Raw genomic sequence first — 17,810 nt, forward strand, 5'->3', positions numbered from 1 at the left:
TTGTTAGATCTGTTACTGATGAATTCGGTACCCGTCTCGAAGCATCCCCGACGTTTCTCATTGTTTTCTTTTTTTCTTTTCCTTTACTGGGATACCCTTGATTTTTCGACTATTTGCATATTGCTTTTTCCCTTCAGGTGGATCGACTGGCTCGGACTACGAATATCCTCGAACTTCCGCTCACTCATATCTCGGTGTGGTCGCTGCTTCGACGCTCGGTGCCTTGCTTCGGTTACGGCTTGTTGACACTGCTGCACATACGCTCGCGCTCCTCTTCGAGACCACGTTTTGTCGGCATCCATAGATGGACATCGCTTGTACAGAAGAAATACATCTGAGTTTCTCTCTGACGTCTCGGTTCAAGCGAAATGCCCCTTCTCGATCACCGAACAGGACCCTCTTACGGCACAATCGACCAGATGGAACAACATAGCGATGATGAGGGAGAACAGCTGCTCCAGGAACAATATGATACTGGCGGTTTCAACAGTGACATAGCGTCAATTTCGGAAGACTCGGTGCAGGAAGGCGTTAGAAAAATTGAAGCGATCAACCTGACTTGGACTGCACGGTCTCTGGTCATAGCCTATGTTAGGTTCGTTCATGTCGGACATGCACGGCGCGTCTTCTCATACTGACATCTTCGAACAGTATCTTTCTCATGTCTTTTTGCACGTCTCTAGAGGGCCAGACTGTCATGTCGCTCGGAGCATATGCAACGAGTGCTTTTAGCAAGCACTCCTTGATTTCCACTGTTTTGGTCGTCCAGAATGTGGTCAACGGTAAGTGTGTCACCTTGCCGGTCTATAAGTCTGCAGTGCAGTGCCAACTGACACCCCACAGCTGTCATCAAGCCTCCTATGGCGAAAGTCGCGGATGTCTTCGGTCGCTTTGAAGCATTCTGTGTCAGTATTCTCATATACGTGCTTGGATACATTCAGATGGCCGCCTCCACCAACGTGCAAACTTATGCATCTGCTCAAATTTTCTATTCCGCCGGTTCCACAGGTCTCCAAATTCTTCAACAAGTTTTCATTGCTGACAGCAGTAATCTGCTGAACCGTGCCTTTTTGGCGCTGCTACCTGAATTCCCTTTTCTTGTGACGGTCTGGATCGGGCCGACTATCGCGGATGCGGTGCTGAAGCACGCCTCGTGGCGCTGGGGCTACGGAATGTGGTCGATTATTCTGCCTGCCTCTTTCCTGCCCTTAGCACTTTCCTTGTTGCTGAATCAACGTAAGGCAAGGAGGCTGAACCTCATTAAATCGAAGTCTCGACCCCGTGGTGGCTTCTTTTCCGTATTGCGCCGTACATGGTATGACTTGGACATGGGCGGCTTGATCCTCCTATCCGCGGCGGTTACGTTGATCTTGGTGCCTCTTACACTCGCTGCGAACTCCAAGAATGGCTGGAAGACCGACAGCATCGTTGCGATGATCGTCGTCGGCTTACTCTGTTTGATCGCGCTGCCATTCTGGGAAGGCTCCAAAAGACTGGCTCCCAAGCCCCTTCTGTCCTTGCATCTTCTTAAACAGCGGACTGCTCTTGCTGGCTGCACCCTTGCATTTTGGTATTTCAGTGAGTATTTACTGTTCTCTTCCGCGAGACGTCTCTCAACTTGTGCTGACGCGTCCCAGTGGCATTCTATTTCTCCGTCCAGCCCTACTTTTATTCCTATCTCCAGGTTGTTCAAGGTTACGACGTCGCTACCGCTGGCCGGGTGACTCAAACATTTGCCTTCACTTCGACAATTGCTGCCTTTGCGGTATCGATATTGATCAAATACACTCGGCGCTATCGGATATTCGTCACCGCTGGTTGCGTGATCTATATCGTCGGGATGGTGCTGATGATGGTAACCCGTCGCGAAGGAAGTACGCCAGCGCAAATCTTAGCGACTCAGGTCGTCGTCGGCATTGGTGGCGGGCTTCTCAATGTTCCAGTACAGTTGGGAGTCCAAGCATCTGCCAGTCACCAGGAAGTTGCCGCGGCCACGGCGATGTTTCTGACTTCCATGGAGATGGGCGGCGCGGTTGGTGCTGCACTCTCGGGGGCTGTTTGGACGCATAACATCCCTCGCAAGCTTCGACTTTACCTTCCCGAAGAGAACAAAGGAGATGCAGATGCAATTTTTGGCAAGATAACGGAGGCGCTCTCATACCCTCTCGGGTCACCCGTCAGGGTCGCTATCAACCAGGCATACCAGGAGACGTTTAAAAAGCTTCTTGTTATGGCTCTCATTGCCGTAGTGCCATTGATACCCTTGAGCCTGTCGATGGAAAATTACAAACTTGATAAGGTGATTGATGTTTTATTCTTACCTTTGATCAAGGCTAACTGCTTGACTAGATGAGCGAAGAACCCCGGCTTGAACCGGTTCCTACTGAAGAGGAAGAAATCGAACCGGACAGACACGTCAAACGAACGTGAAAAGTCTTGAATTCCTCGAAGACATCTATGGCTATGCTGCATCTAGCAGCAGTTCATGGATTGCCGAGGCAAGGATTTCTCCAGGTGATCGAAATCATTGCCTAAAACTTATCATTGAATGACATGAAGAAACAAAGCTCGCATGAATCAGCAACAAACCATGCATTTCTATCGGTGGAATGGATTACAGTGTACATATCACAATGCAGGACCCTGGATATGCTCCGGCCAGAGAAATTCTGTCTCAGTTGCAATCCCGGAAGAAAGAGATTGTATAAGAAGGCGAAGGGATTGTCATGATATCTATATAGACGCAGTTACGAACAGAATGATTAGACGACTACTACACATCATCGAGATTTTTTGTTGTATCTGTGCATTGACCGCTCGTATCCAGGTGTCATTCGCCTGAGTCACTTGCTGCCTGATCTCAGTCTCCCTCGCGGAAAGCTGGCGGGCATTGTCGCACTACTCATGCCATTGACAGGCTTATGTATCAGTCCATGTAGCCTTGTTGTATCCAATCAGACTACTTCCATAGGCCAGTTCGATTGAAATTCCAGGCTCTCTATCACATCATTGCGATCGAGAGAGCATGCAGTCGAGGAGTTCTGGAAGCTAGTAATGCTTGTATTGCTTCCAGAAGTTCCATCTCATTTCCCTGCCTTCTACGGCCCGAGCAGCACTGTTAACTAGTTCAATCAGTCTCCTAGGCCAGAGATCCTCGTCAAACTTAGATTAAACCAGTTGCTGGACTTGCTCGATGGCGGAAATGGATCTTAGTCGCAAGTCCGAGCTTGCTGTCATGCTACGGAGTGCTGAGCATTACAAGGGTGATGGACGATAACAGGCAACATAGCGAAGGTCTATTTCGGAGCCTGAATAATTTGTTCAGCACCCGGCGCCTGCATTTCTAATCGAGGTTACAGAACGATTCTTATCCTGTATTGGTTAGAACTGGCTTATGCAGGTCTGAAACGTGGCTGTATGCACGGTAAAAGACACCTCACGAGGGATCGCTTTTCTCGACAAGGGTCGGAAGATGATCTGTCGGTCAGTCATGCTCTGATGGTGACATGGATATTCCTTGAGAGGGAGGCGATGGTTCTGGAAAACCAGTACTCGGGTTTATTTTGGCAGGGCATTGCGTCCTGTATCATCTCTGGCAAGCCTTGATTCAGTGCTTAGCTGTAGATATGAACTTGGCCTGGGAATCACTAGAAAGATGGTCGCTCTTCGCAGTTATCCTTTGCTCCTCGAGCATCCTCCTATGGTCATCAGCCACCGGACTTACTACCAGCTGGTATTTATCACAGTTCAGGCTCAGATCAATTGTTGATGCTGTTGAATAAGAATCTATCCTCTTTTTTTGAGGAACGCAGTGATTCAGGGCATCAGGACGGCAATCCATACGAACCAGGATGGATCTTGTGAGACATGAATCGCACTCACGAGCAAGATGCGCCATGTCACAGATTGATACCCTTGTGCTAGGTTGTTTGAAAGCCAATAAGAATCAAGTTTGGATGGTTGGATTTGTTTTGAAAGCCTCGTCATATCGCTCAACACGCTGGCGAGGGCAGTTGACTCGAAGCTCGAAGTCTCCAGTCAAATAGTTGGAAGAGGACCACTAAGCGTGATGATAAGCTCATACAGCATGGAGCTCTGGTGAAGGTAGATGACCAATTCAGTTTGCCTGCTGGCGAGTTCAAAGAGGCTGGAGCTGACCGAGTCCAGGCGCTAAATGGCAGAGCTGTGTAACAGCACAGTTGGACACGGATTGACGATGACCTGTTGTTATTTTTGCACTCTTGCGCACTTTCAGAAGCAGTCTTCCATTCGAATGGTTGCAGCAGAAAATAGGGGGAGAAAAAAGTGTTTTCCAGAGGCGGTTACAGGAGTTGCAGTCTGACCATTATTATTGCTGCCTTTTTTGCCTGTGGAAAATTTTGTGGTTATTTGTTTTCCGACGATCACGTCTCAAGTTCGACCCGATCCATAGCCTAAATGACACTAAATAGTCGAACCAAAAGGCGAGCAACGGTCCAGACAAATATGGAGGTGATGGCGGGATCTGACTGGCCGAGAGAGTGTAACTTGGTGATGTGGGAAGTTTGACACCTCAGGATCTAAGGATGTATCAGTTAGTACCTGAGTTATGATCCCGCTTCGCACAAATTCGCTACCATCTTCAGTTAGAACACGGAGGGTCGCAATACGGTGATACTGCCTCTGGAAAGAAACTGCAAAAGCATGAGCGTGAGATCGACTCGGCGTGAATACCTCCAGCATTCCAATCTACCGCGGCTGCTTCCCCTCCCCCTCGTTTGAGACGGGACATTCAACACTTAGTACGGCGTCACAATCGAATGATGTCCTCTTCAAAAGGGGAATAGGCAAATTGTGTTCTTTCTGCTTCGGAATATCAGATAGATGACATCTGCTGACTTGATGAAACTACGATATGACGAGGGTGAAATCTCCTCTCATATCATGATCAGTTTTCTCCTTCTTGCTTGACTAGTTCTGTACCATATGGCATCTGGTCAAGAAAGTTGCAGATGTATTTAAATGATGATAACTGAAATTAGTGGTTATCATCAAAGCAACTTGAGAGATTATAATGACGGGAGAGACGACCGGCCTCGAGACAGTCAGACAGATACAGCTACCACTAACTACCTTACTGTAGCGAGTTAGACTGTTTGTACCTTAGACCTTGCTTATTTGGGGACTCTTGCTGTAAGTTACTCTGTACCTAGGTAGCTACCTTAAGAGTCCTAGACTGAGCTCTGGCTTTCCCTCTCCTCCTCCTTCTCCTCCTCCTCCTCCTCCACTTCTCCCGCCCACATTGGCTGGCTCGACCGTCCTCCTCTTTCATTCACGGATACTGACTGACTGACTGACTGGCTTAGCTTGCTTACCTTACCTTTCACCGCACACCACCATACTCTACTCTCTCACACTCAGTCTGCTGGCTGTCCTCCTCCCCCCATCAACTCACTGTTCTCCATCTCCAAATAATTATTTTATTTCCATCTCATTTTCTGTCTTGACCTTCTCCTCCACCACTACCTCTGTCCCCCATTCACACCCCATCATCGTTATCTCGATTCTGCCATCTCCATTTCATCTCCTTTTCGACGATCCTCCTCACCGCGATTTTCCTCCCTATCCGTTATACCTTTACCCGCCCTCGCTCTCCATCGCCGTTCTTGAGCCTGAGTATCTTCTGGAACGGATTTTAACGCACTCGCTTTCAAGAGATCTTTTCTATATCTACAGTTTGCAATATGGTTGTAGCTACAATTAAGTGCGTTGAATTCCCTCATTGCTTTACTTGTACCTTCGCCATCAGTTCCCCTCCCCTTTCCCCTCTTCTATTTTCCCCCTTGTCCTTTCTGGGTAGTACCTTTAGTGGACAGTCAAAGTGTCACTGTGGATCAATCAAATGCTAACGAGGTTCTTTTCATTCTGTACAGGTGTGTCGTCGTTGGTGATGGTGCTGTTGGAAAGACATGCCTTCTCATCTCGTATACAACAAACAAGTTCCCCTCAGAATATGTCCCCACTGTCTTTGACAACTATGCGGTTACTGTCATGTAAGTGACATCTGACACTCGAGTTTGCGGTTGAAATGCACCCTCGCGATACAACCTCAACCTGTCATTCTTCGCCCTCGCCTCCCTATAGTCGAGATCAGCGCATCGCATCTGTGTTGGAAGCGATTTCGTCTTAGCCATCGTCAACTAACTCGGATTGACCTGCTATAGGATCGGCGATGAGCCTTATACCTTGGGATTGTTCGATACCGCCGGTCAGGAGGATTACGATCGTCTCCGCCCCCTTTCCTACCCTCAGACAGATGTCTTCCTGGTCTGCTTCTCGGTGACCTCTCCTGCCTCGTTTGAAAACGTCCGCGAGAAGTGGTTTCCCGAGGTTCACCACCACTGCCCCGGTGTGCCTTGCCTGATCGTCGGTACCCAAACTGATCTTCGGGATGACCCTGCCGTCCGCGAAAAGCTCGCCCGCCAGAAGATGCAACCCATCCGCAAGGAAGATGGCGATCGGATGGCGAAGGAACTGGGTGCCGTAAAATACGTCGAATGCTCCGCTTTGACACAGTACAAGCTTAAGGATGTCTTTGACGAGGTTCGTATCGGCTGCGATTCAAATACCATAAATGAGATCGGGCACTGATTCGGACTTCCAACCATAGGCAATTGTTGCGGCCCTGGAGCCTGCCCCAAAGAAGAAGTCTAGATGCGTCCTGTTGTAAAATCTCCCGTCCAAAATTTTCTGTACATCAAAGGCGATTCAGGTTGGTCCACTTCAGAGGGAGCCTCTTTTCATTGAGAGTATTGACGCATTGACGCTAGCCCCAACAGATATTACGCGACCCAGCTTTCATCGAAGAGTGCCACAGGTCCATGGAGTTTCGGAAGCCTGCTTTCCCAGTTACAGGGTCACTGCTTACTCGATTAAAGTCACACTGTAATCTCTCGAGCCCATCACCTCTTCTTTGCGCGGTACCACTTTCTTCGAAACAATGCTCCATTCCTATCGCCAGCTTGGCCATGTCACACGATTCCTTTTGATTCCTTGAATCTTCGTCCATGTGTCGATCTTCAATACGTGCCGCTATATTCTCTTCGGCAAGCTAACACCTTTCTCTTCTCCTTGCTCACTGCGACGGGCTCATCTCTCTTTATCTCTGCTCTATTTGTCCCATACCTCTTCTCAATGTCCGTGCTCTTTATCCTACCTCAACAAACCATTCTTGATCCCCGATTTTTATTACCCCAGGTTGCGATCAACCTCTCATCGTCTCTATCGGCGTTGGAAGTCAGGGCGTCGTGTTTTGGCCGGCTGATGATTCTGATCTGTTTTCAAACTTTTTTTTTCTCCTTTCCATCTTCTTATCTTGCTGCGTGATCTGTCGCTTCTCTGCCACCAAATATTCCCTCCTACTTCGACTACATGCTTTGACCCTTTTCATGACGCTTTATTATGATTTCCGCAAGACACTTGGAACTAGAGTAGTACAGACGACAGATAAAATCAAGCAAGTGACATGAGCTGGATGAATTCCTTTCCGCTGCATTGCTCTACTTAGTCTTCGCGTCACGGATTGGCTTGTCGACTTGTACGCAAGCATCGATTTTTCCAATGCCTTAGTGGCGTAAAGCTCTCTTAATGGCCGTATGGTATTGGAGTACCTATGGAGTAGGATCGTTAATTTCATTCAATTGTGTCATGTGACCAAGATGCCGCTCTATGCACTTCAATTCTCATGCGGAATTGCTGGACTCGCGACCGTCCCTTCAGCCACGACTCAACCGCATGACTGTCAAAGGTGCATTCCCTGATTGATTATAATTCGTCCTTCGTCTCCGCCTCCGCCTCCGCCTCCGCCTCCGTTTCTTCCTTGCCAATCTCCTCCGCAGATACCTGACCATCAGCCTTCCGTCCGTACCAACCGCCGAGGTCCTCGCCCGCGCCGGCCTTGACAATACTGGTGATAATCTCAAAGGCGACCTGCGCCGCTGCCAGAGCGGTGGTCTCGCCCTTGTTGTCGTAGCTGGGGGACACCTCGACGATATCCGCGCCGACAATGTTCAGCTTCTCAATGCCGCGCAGGATGCGAATGAACTCGCGGGTGGTCCAACCGCCGGGCTCCGGGGTACCTGTTCCCGGCGCGGTGGCGGGGTCCAGCACATCGATGTCGACGGACAAGTAAACGGGCTGTTCCGGGTCGAGGCCAATACGCTCGATGATCTTGTCCACGATGCCCATGGGGCCCAGCTCGTCGATGTCATCGGCGTGGATGCGCATGAACCCTTGCTCGGGCGTGTTGGGCGCGGTGTAGTCGCTGTCGTCGACGCCCGTGAGCCGGGTGCGCAGACCGGCGTGGGCGGAAGTCGAGTTGCAAATCAGGCCTTCGCGGCTCGCCTTGTGGAAAAAGCTGCCGTGGTTGAAGTGCGACTGTTCTGATGTCCAGTAGGCCGAGTACCGGATCGGATTCCAGGTGTCGAGGTGCGCGTCAAAGTGCAGCACCGTGATGGGCTTCTGGTAGATCTGGTACAGGGCGCGTAGAGCCGGCAGCGCAACGCTGTGGTCGCCGCCCAGCGTCACGAGTTTCGCCTTGCCGGCGGAGATACCCTTGACGCCGTACTTGGAGTCCGCGGGCGTCACAGCCGCCCGGGACCCGAGTTCCAGGAAGGCTTCGTACATCTGGCGCTCGGCCAGGCCGTTGTCGAAGGGGGTGATGGGGATGTCGCCGCAGTCCTTGACCGTCGCCCAGGAGCTGTACGGATTGATGCCTGCGCGCGTGTTGTAGCTGGTGCCGGCCATCTGGCGGGCGCTGGCGGCGCGGATCGCACGGGGACCGAAGCGGGCGCCTGCGATTGATATTATTAGGATGACCCTGCCATTCGCATATAACTGGCTAGCAACGTACCAGGTCTGTAGCTGACAGCTGTATCAAAGGGCGCGCCGATCACAGCGATATCGTAACGCTCATCGGGCTCGACCAGACACTTGACGGGCTTCATGTGGGCGAAGCTGGCAATGCCGGAAAATGTAAACTAGATACAATGAGCATCGTATGCGTCTGTGTATAGGTAATCCTGCAATATCCCTCGTACCTCCTGGTCCCATTTTTTCAGCAGTTCTTCCCGCAAACTCTCGGGTACAACTTCGGCATCGTCATGATGGGCGTGGGCCAGGGCCGTCCCCGCCAAAGCCAGCAGGCCGACCAGCGTAGTCTTCATGATGGTATATCTGAGAAGGGCAGAAGACTCCTAGGTGCAATGGCAAAAGGGCTGAGAAGAAGAGGGATGCGATAGGAGAAGCTTGACTCTTAATATGTTCTCCAATTCTGCAGCAAACCGGGGCTCACTCGGCGATTTCATCGAATCATGGAGAATCATAACGCTTCTAGGTATCTATCGAATATTCTACTATCAATTATGATATATCAACCTGGCGACAAATCAGAATCAATTCTCTGGCTCTTTTCCGTCGACCGCAGACCCGCTGCGCTGTACTTAGTTGACTCTCTGCCCATGGACCATAAAAAAAAGTGGGCTGCTTCGTTCTGACGTCGTGCAGACTTTCCCTTCTGGTCCGTCCCAGACTCCCAGTGACCACTGGTTAGACGCTGGTCAGGTATTGGCTGGGTCGGAAATAGGTCAAATTTCAACTTCATAGAGGAGCACCTTACCTAGGTCGATACCTTAGTTATCTACCTCTTGAACAAGCTCTACAGTGGTTTGTTTGTCCCCTTTGGCCACCAATCAGTATGCCATGCGTCGGGTTGTTGTAACGGGTTTAGGCGCAGTCACACCTCTGGGTGTAGGTGAGTCGATACCATCCCTTTGATTTTTTCACTTTTCCTGCATGCCAGCATCTATTTGCATCTGCACTAGCACTAGATTATCTTGACATTGGTGCTTGGGAGACTATTTCGTCGCGTTGTTCTGGTTTCTCCTCTCTTCCTCGGTCTCCAACAACTGGGCTGGTTCCCTTCCCCACTCCTCCGATTGTCCAGAAGGGGAAGGTCTTTGCATGCGATCAATCCCGGAATTTTGCACCGGATGGCTTTGCTGATCATGCCGCTTTATCCTTGCTTTCATGTATAGGGGTTCGTCGCACCTGGAAACGCCTGCTGGATGGTCATTGCGGTATTGTCAATGTGAAGCACCGCGACGCTCGGTTCGCGGACTTGCCATGCCAGATTGCTGCTGTGGTGCCTGCAGGCCCCCGGCAGGAGGGCGGTTGGACGGCTTCGGAATGGCTAAGCAGAGATGTATGTGATGATTGCTATCGTCGCTTCCTGATTGAATTGGAGTATTTGTGCTGGGGGTAATGACTGGTTTGGCAGGACGAGCGGAAGATGGCTCGGTTCGCTCAGTATGCCATGGCTGCCTCCGAGGAAGCGCTGGAAGATGCCGGTTGGAAGCCTACGGCGTTTGAGGAGAGAGAAGCTACGGTGCGTGACGGTTGATGCGCTACTTACTCGAAGCGCCGTGGCTGATGATGTGTTTAGGGTATTTGTCTGGGTTCTGGTATCGGGAACTTTGATGAGATCTATGACACGGTCGTGGCATATGACAAAGGGGTTGGTCTTTCCGCTCATGAGTCCAACGCGCCTCATTATTGACAGAGTCTCGTACAGGGGTACAGAAAGGTATCTCCGTTGTTTGTCCCAAAGCTCCTGATCAACCTGGGCGCCGGTCATATCTCTATGAGGTATGGATTTATGGTGAGCGATTGCCCCTGAGTCAATCACTGAACGAGACACTTATTTTGGGAAGGGCCCCAACCATGCGGTCACAACGGCCTGCACGACCGGAGCGCATTCGATCGGTGATGCAGCTCGTTTTATCGCTTGTGGTGATGCGGACTTGATGCTGGCTGGCGGTGCGGAGTCATGCATTCATCCGTTGGCCATTGGCGGCTTTGCTCGAGCAAGAAGTCTCGCTACTGATTTCAATGATGCCCCGGAAAAGGCATCGAGACCCTTTGATGCAGACCGGAAAGGATTCGTGGTCGGTGAAGGCGCGGCCATGCTAGTATTAGAGGTGGGTGACCTCTTCGACTTGACGACATCAACTGGTGCTGACTAGAGCCTGTTTTTCATCTATTAGGAGCTGGAGCATGCAAAGGCCAGAGGCGCTCGCATTTACGCAGAGCTGAAAGGCTACGGCTGCTCCGGCGATGCCCACCATATGACAGCGCCTAAGGAGAATGGCGAGGGGGCATGGATGGCGATGAGGAAGGCTCTAAAAAATGCGAGCCTCTCACCGTCGGCTGTCGACTATGTCAATGCACACGCTACGTCCACTGTGGTTGGGGATGCTGCGGAAAATGCAGCAATAAAGTCTCTCCTTCTCGGCCCCGGAGGGAAGCAGAACGCGGCTGAGATCAATGTCAGCAGCACAAAGGGGGCTGTAGGTCATTTACTCGGTGGCGCGGGTGCTCTTGAGTCGTTATTCACCGTCCTTGCTATCAACGAGGTGGGTTCAGCAGCTATAAGTCGAGATAAATGTACTTGACTGACTGTTGATCGTTAGAATGTGATGCCACCGACCATCAACTTGGACCGTCTGGCGGAAGGCTTTGACTGCAACTATGCCCCGAACCAGGCACAAGAGCGTCAGATCACAGTAGCACTAACAAACAGCTTTGGATTTGGAGGGACGAATAGCAGTCTGTGTTTCTCGAAGCACGGATTATGAGGCACATTTGGTTTTCTGGATCAGAATAGCAGTTCCAACACTGGATAGGCAGTGTTGTAACTGCTGTACATTGAGAGCTCTTCACATCACTACTTTGTATAGTAGACGCATATTGTACAATATCAAACTATTTCGAACAAAGCCCCAAGTACTTGGCTTCAATAGTTAGAAACTGTTCTGGATTTCCGTGACTTTATTGTTGCTCCCGCCCCCCGGCTTATCACAGAGCTGATATCCTCACGTGACCGCCTCATGCGGAGGCCCAGATTGGAAGTGAACTGATCAATTCCGGAGCCAGAGAGCCAAACCCGCCGCAGCACTCAAACTCAACGACAAATCTATCGTCCCACCTCTGCTCATCAGACGGTCGGAATTTACATTACTGGCTTAGTCGGGTTGTTCATCGCACTCGAGTTACGGACCAGCCTTTTGTACGCGCTCGATCATGGCTACTAACGGTGATTCTGGTCGAGGTACGTGCGCTCAATGTCACGAGATACTGTTGTTGGGGTGATTCGAGCTGATTGGGGGTTCCTGTGTAAAGCGTCGTCGGTCGCTTCGAACTCGGGCAGCTTGGTGGATGCGTCGGGGTACAAGTACTCCGAGAAAGATACGAAGCCTACGAAGATTAAATTGAAGAAGGCGGCCAAGTCGGCCAAGGCGAAGAAGGCTGCGGCGGGTAGGTCTTTGCTGTATACGCTCGGATACAAGCTATCGGGTTGATCGAGGCACACTCAGACGGGATGGGATGAAAGGGGGCTAATATCATTCCTGCCTAATGTAGAAGTACCCGAATCGCCCGGCTCGTCGCCCGTACTCCCGGAGATCGATGAGAAGACCATGGCTGCCTTCCCGACGGGCAAGCCCCGCGAGGAAGACAATTTGGAGACGGTGATATGCAAGACGTGCAAGAGGCCGGTCCTCAAGCAGAATGCAGTAGAGCATATCCGCGGCTGTATCCGCGCGAAGCAGGAGAAGGCACGGCGGAAGAAAGAGGCGCGCGATGCGGCGAACCGGGCCAAAGAGAAGGATAAGGATGGGGACGACGACGCCGCGGGCGGCGACAAGGACGGGGATGATTCGATCAAGGCGCAGAAGGGCGCGAAGAAGAGCGCCGTCAAGGGCATGGCGGAGGACGGGACGAAGAAGGGCAAGAAGCGCAAGACCGAGGGCGAGGAGGATAAGGAGCCCAAGAAGAAAAAGAAGAAGGAGGAGCCTAAGCCTAAGGCACCGAAGCCGAAGGGTCCCGTCGATGTTGAGAAGCAGTGTGGTGTAATTCTGCCGAATGGTGCTCAGTGTGCGCGTTCGTTGACCTGCAAGAGTCACTCGATGGGTGCGAAGCGTGCGGTGCCCGGTCGTTCTTTGCCCTACGACATGCTTCTCCAGGCGTATCAGAAGAAGAACCAAGCCCGTCAGCAGAGTGAGTTTTTTTTTTTTTTTTCGTTTATTGTTGTTCTTCACGTTCACTGTGGAGTACGCGTCGAGCTGACTGTATCTTTTCTATCCTACAGAGGCGGCCATCGATGCGAATGCTCCGCTTCAGGATGATCTGGAGAACAACGGTCCCGTCGACTCGGACGAGGAGAAAGATGCCGTCATGGCTGCGATTCTTCGCTCGCGCCCACAACCCCTGGCCACTCATCCATTGATCTCGACCAAGAAGAAATACAAGTACGTGCGAATCAAGGAGATGCTTTCTCATGCCTTGGGCGGAGCTCGCGGCGGCGGACTCTTCTCGAGCGGTGACACCACTCCAACAAACGATGGAAATCCGTTTCAGCCGATGGACGATATTCCCCTAGCATCCCCTGTCTCCGTGACGGGATCAGACAACGCAACAGATGCAGCGAAGAAGACCCCTGCGCCAGCTCCAAAGAAGCTACCTGTGGCGGCCTCTTCGTAATTTTGTCTTTCAGTGCTTCATCCCAGCTGGTTATGGGTGATGACCGTCTTCTTCTTGTTTCGTTTCCCAGTATCTCTTTCTTGTCCTGCGGTTGGCGAGTGTGATGGCGTTTAATGGAGGTTCAGGGATGAGGTTCTTCTGGTATGGAGCTGTTCGGCTGTGATGAAATGATACCCCTAAGTTTATTGTACACCGGCATATGGAGTCTTCCTGTTTCAAGTTGGGTTGCTGACGACTTTCGATTCCTGTTCTCTTTTCTTCTCTTCATGGAAACATTCAAAGGACATATCACATTGTTATACACACAGTGTTAGAGGAAAATCAGACACTGCAGGTTATCTGTTTGAGAATATGACCCCATTAGAACCTAAAATATAAAAGGAGCTCTGTTCGGTAGAAACTATTTCAGCTTGTGGATCAAATCTGTATACTTACATCAGTTGGAGTTCTGCCTCAGGCCGCCACTGGTATCTCCGCAAGGCCGCCGGGATCAAAGAATGAACTTCGTTCTGCCATGGATGCGCCTCATTATCAATCTGGATAAAATGACCGCAATCTGATTCAACTTTCCATACTCGAATAGAGCCCTACGATCAAGGATTGCGCACACCTTTCACTTTATGCGCCTCCGGGCGAGAGCTCACCTGTCGCTCCAGCTATACTCACCTCCAGCTCGTCCCTCGCTCCACGCGCTGTAAAAGCCACCGTTACCCTTCCGTCCAAGATGGTCAACACATCCGTTCCCGATCTCGATGCTGTAGGCATCAAAGCCGAGCCCGAACTGGCGGATCAATTCCGCCGGGAGGTCGCCACCTTATTGGGGCGCAATAACCTCAATTTCCCCGGCGCACAACCGGTCAGTTTTTCGAAACGGCATCTCCTCGAGCTCCAACGGGAGGACTACTACGTATGCGAGAAAACGGACGGGATTCGATGTCTTATGTACTTCGCACGCGGTGAATCCGAGGAATCACCAGAAATTCACTACCTGATCGACCGCAAGAATGACTACCGCTACGTGCCGGGCCTGCACTTCCCCCAGCCGGGCGACGAGACGTTCCAGTCCTTCCACGTCGATACCCTAATCGACGGCGAGCTGGTCAATGACACGTACGAGGACGGCACGCAGCAGCTCAAGTTTCTCGTGTTTGACTGTTTAGTTTTGGACGGGCAGAAGCTCATGCACCGGACACTGGACAAGCGGCTGGCGTATTTCAAGGAGAAGGTGCTAAAGCCGTACAACGCGCTCTATAAAAAATTCCCCGAGGAGAAGGAACACCGCGCGTTCGCGGTGGAGGACAAATCCACGCAGTTCAGCTACGGCATCGAAATGATGTTCCGCGAAATCATCCCCAAAGTCAAGAAGATCCACGGCAACGACGGCCTCATCTTCACCTGCCGCAGTACCCCCTACCGCATCGGCACGGACGAGCACATCCTCAAATGGAAGCCCCCCTCCGAGAACACCATCGACTTCCGCCTGCGTCTCGAGTTCCCCCTCCTCGAACCAGACACGGACGACGAAGGCGACGGCATCACTGAGCCCTACCCGGACTACGACGCCGTTCCGATCTGCCATCTGTTTGTCATGCTCAACGCCAACGAATACCAGCCCTGGGGGGAGATGTACGTCTCCGAGTCGGACTGGGAGGCCCTTAAGGCCCTGCAGGTCCCGCTGGACGACTCGATCGTTGAATGCTTCAAGGACGAGCAGGGGAGGTGGCGGTTCCATAGGCTCCGCGACGACAAGGCCGACGCCAACCACATCTCGACCGTCGAGAAGGTTCTCGAGAGTATCGAAGACCGCGTCACAGAGGAGGATCTCATCCGCGTCGCGCCGGCAATCAAAGCCGCCTGGAAGAAACGGCAGGCCCAGGCCGCTGCCGAGGAGGAAGAACGCAGACGCCGTGCGAGACCGGTGCCACCCAGCGTGAACGGAAATGGGGTCAAGAGGAAATTCGAGGAGTAGACCGGCCGTCATCGTTTTGCCTCTCAAAATAGCTCAAGGCTGGCTGCTTTATCTTCTGGCCTTTGTAACTTATTTCACTCACATCGATGTTGGTTTGCAAGGCGTCTGGCGTTTATCATCTGCGATATCGCAGAGCATGGGAGAGGAGCAAGGAAGGAAGGCAGTCACTGCGGGGGTTCTGGGCTCAGCTTGTGTATCATCTTTCTCTTTAGAATTCGCAATCTCGAGAAGGTTTTCGGTTCGGCCATTTCGCAATTCCCTACGGGTTCGAGTAGTACAAAGGGGCTGCTCTACTTGGCTCTACGCGTTGTTGGAACTCTTGTACATATCACTGTGTTCTCCGATGTACGAGACAAGAGGAAAAGAAATGGCTCTCATAATATGACAAAAAATACACCCTAGAAGGCATTCACCGCTTCTTGATGCTGACATCGAGATTTCCGACGACCCACGCGGCGACGAAGACAGTGAACATTCCAGCAGTGATGGTGAAGGGCTTGCGCAGGCCGTCCCAGAAAGAGTAATCGTAAGTAACCTAACGCCATGTCAGCATGTCAAAAGTTCATAGAAACGACTAGGGGCCAAACTTACCACTATCTGAGAATCACGAGCCTCGTCCGAGAGATTCTCGACTGTAAGGGTCAACATTGTGTGGCCCAATGTGTCCATGTAGGTCTTGTGCTTGGAAATGTGAGATTGGATCTGGCTCGAGCTAGGGAGGCCATTGCTGGAGGATCCCTCCAGAACCTGATACCGGACATTTCGAGCGCCCTCGGGAAGGATCACCCTGACAACGACCTTCTCGTACTGAGCTCCCTCAGGCACCTTGAATCCCTCGATGAAAGGGACCTTCAGGACATAGGAGTCGGCACCGGTAGCTGCCTTACGCAGATAAGTGGATAGCTCATCATTCCAGCCAATGCGGAAGCTGTAGTTCCAGCCACCAAAGATTGGGAAACGAGGACGAAGCTCCAGAGATCCTTCCCGCTTGGGGGGCATTCCGGGCCGGTAACGGCTCGTAGAAACATTGCCAATGTCATCGATGAAGTACGGATCGACCGAACCAGGCTTGAGAGGATACTTGAGTTCACGGACCGCCGAGGACGGCAACTGCTGGTAGTTGGTCAAAGTCCACTCCACGCGGGAGAATTGGTTCAAGAGCGTGGAGCCATTGTTGCGGAGCCAGTACCGCTCCTCCGTCGCCAGGTTTCCACCCCAATGGGAGACCTCCAGGTCCCGCTCCAACAAGGATGCGGTGATCACAGGCTTGGTGAATTCGTAGCGCACTGAGATAGGGTAACTAGTTCCTGGAGCAAGCTTGGCCGTATCATAGGGGCCGTACGTGTAGCTGGTGCCCTGACGCTCGGGATCGGAGCCGGACTTCAACCCTGAAGTGGTGGTGTAGTCGGGCACATTGGTACTGGGGAATTTAACCTTGGTCTTCTGAGTCACTGTTTGATATGCGGATGGAGTATAAGCGGAGAAAGAATAGGTGAGATACTGCTTGTCAGCTTGGCCGATGGCGGCGGGGCGTGGAATGAGAGAGTTGAGGAGGGAGTATGAGATTCCCAATGTGATTTGAGAGGACGGCGCAAGCGGCTCGGGAAAGTGAACGACAAAGTACTGGTAGTCGCTGCGAGGACCAAACAGGTCAGCTTTTTGCAATATCCGACTAGCATGTCCAGAAGCAGAGAATCTCCAGTGAAGCAACCGTGGCGTCGGCAATACCACGATCAAACAGAGCCATTGGCAGTCAATTGCATACTCACCTTGGTGATTCGACTTCCACAGCCTCAACGGCAAATCTGCCCTTCTCCGAAGCCTTCTTGTCCCTCACCTCCAATCCTCCAACCTTGCCAAACACGTCCGATGGGAAGGGTATGTAGTAGTCGCTCTGCGGTTGTTTATCGACATTCTCAACGACAACATTGACGGTTTCTCGAACATATCCCTTCTCCAAATTGATATTCCGGACCATATTCACATTTTTGAATACCTGCTGGGGCTTGAAGTCTGCGGGTAAAGCGACTCGCGAGCTGGTCGACGAGTCGGCGCATACTAAGCTGCTCGAGAACAACAGCCCGCAGAGCGCAGTGACTGCGGTAAATGGCCTCATTGTGACGATGGGCGGTCTTTTTGAGCAGACCCGCCGCTGTACACAATCTATCTCACCGGGAGATGCCGAGAGAAGCACAGGAAGATAGATTGGAAGAATTGGGGGAATGGAAGGGAGTAAAGAGAAGGTCCAAAACTGTCCAGATGCTGA

The 17,810-nt window shown here is 51.6% G+C and overlaps 6 protein-coding genes across 6 annotated transcripts; 4 read left to right on the top strand and 2 right to left on the bottom strand.

The window, feature by feature from the left end:
* Positions 1 to 368: 368 nt before the first annotated feature.
* mirC (siderochrome-iron transporter MirC) lies at positions 369 to 2,430 on the top strand (the record flags this gene model as incomplete). Its single annotated transcript, XM_026756468.1, has 5 exons — positions 369 to 595; positions 652 to 782; positions 844 to 1,578; positions 1,638 to 2,299; positions 2,350 to 2,430. The coding sequence occupies 5 exons, from the start codon at positions 369 to 371 to the stop codon at positions 2,428 to 2,430; spliced, it is 1,836 nt and encodes a 611-aa protein (XP_026616027.1).
* Positions 2,431 to 5,723: 3,293 nt separating this feature from the next.
* Positions 5,724 to 6,709, top strand: cdc42 (Rho family GTPase CDC42; the record flags this gene model as incomplete). The annotated part of the gene is made up of 4 exons (XM_026757073.1): positions 5,724 to 5,743; positions 5,913 to 6,032; positions 6,204 to 6,582; positions 6,650 to 6,709. The coding sequence occupies 4 exons, from the start codon at positions 5,724 to 5,726 to the stop codon at positions 6,707 to 6,709; spliced, it is 579 nt and encodes a 192-aa protein (XP_026616028.1).
* A 1,094-nt stretch (positions 6,710 to 7,803) lies between these two features.
* Positions 7,804 to 9,203, bottom strand: CDV56_103675 (agmatinase; the record flags this gene model as incomplete). Its single annotated transcript, XM_026757294.1, has 3 exons — positions 7,804 to 8,831; positions 8,891 to 9,017; positions 9,078 to 9,203. The coding sequence occupies 3 exons, from the start codon at positions 9,201 to 9,203 to the stop codon at positions 7,804 to 7,806; spliced, it is 1,281 nt and encodes a 426-aa protein (XP_026616029.1).
* Positions 9,204 to 9,738: 535 nt separating this feature from the next.
* Positions 9,739 to 13,575, top strand: CDV56_103874 (uncharacterized protein; the record flags this gene model as incomplete). Its single annotated transcript, XM_026757493.1, has 12 exons — positions 9,739 to 9,790; positions 9,861 to 10,240; positions 10,316 to 10,423; positions 10,481 to 10,552; positions 10,610 to 10,696; positions 10,749 to 11,015; positions 11,082 to 11,450; positions 11,508 to 11,600; positions 11,971 to 12,038; positions 12,146 to 12,351; positions 12,457 to 13,092; positions 13,184 to 13,575. The coding sequence occupies 12 exons, from the start codon at positions 9,739 to 9,741 to the stop codon at positions 13,573 to 13,575; spliced, it is 2,730 nt and encodes a 909-aa protein (XP_026616030.1).
* A 724-nt stretch (positions 13,576 to 14,299) lies between these two features.
* CDV56_104333 (mRNA guanylyltransferase) lies at positions 14,300 to 15,544 on the top strand (the record flags this gene model as incomplete). The annotated part of the gene is made up of 1 exon (XM_026757952.1): positions 14,300 to 15,544. One exon carries the CDS (start codon positions 14,300 to 14,302, stop codon positions 15,542 to 15,544), a length of 1,245 nt encoding a protein of 414 aa, XP_026616031.1.
* Positions 15,545 to 15,953: 409 nt separating this feature from the next.
* Positions 15,954 to 17,660, bottom strand: CDV56_104490 (dolichyl-diphosphooligosaccharide--protein glycotransferase subunit OST1; the record flags this gene model as incomplete). Its single annotated transcript, XM_026758109.1, has 3 exons — positions 15,954 to 16,079; positions 16,136 to 17,216; positions 17,314 to 17,660. The coding sequence occupies 3 exons, from the start codon at positions 17,658 to 17,660 to the stop codon at positions 15,954 to 15,956; spliced, it is 1,554 nt and encodes a 517-aa protein (XP_026616032.1).
* Between the last annotated feature and the right edge of the window lie 150 nt (positions 17,661 to 17,810).

Source organism: Aspergillus thermomutatus (genome assembly GCF_002237265.1).
Source record: "Aspergillus thermomutatus strain HMR AF 39 chromosome Unknown NODE_51, whole genome shotgun sequence".
Taxonomy (NCBI): Eukaryota; Fungi; Ascomycota; class Eurotiomycetes; order Eurotiales; family Aspergillaceae; genus Aspergillus; species Aspergillus thermomutatus.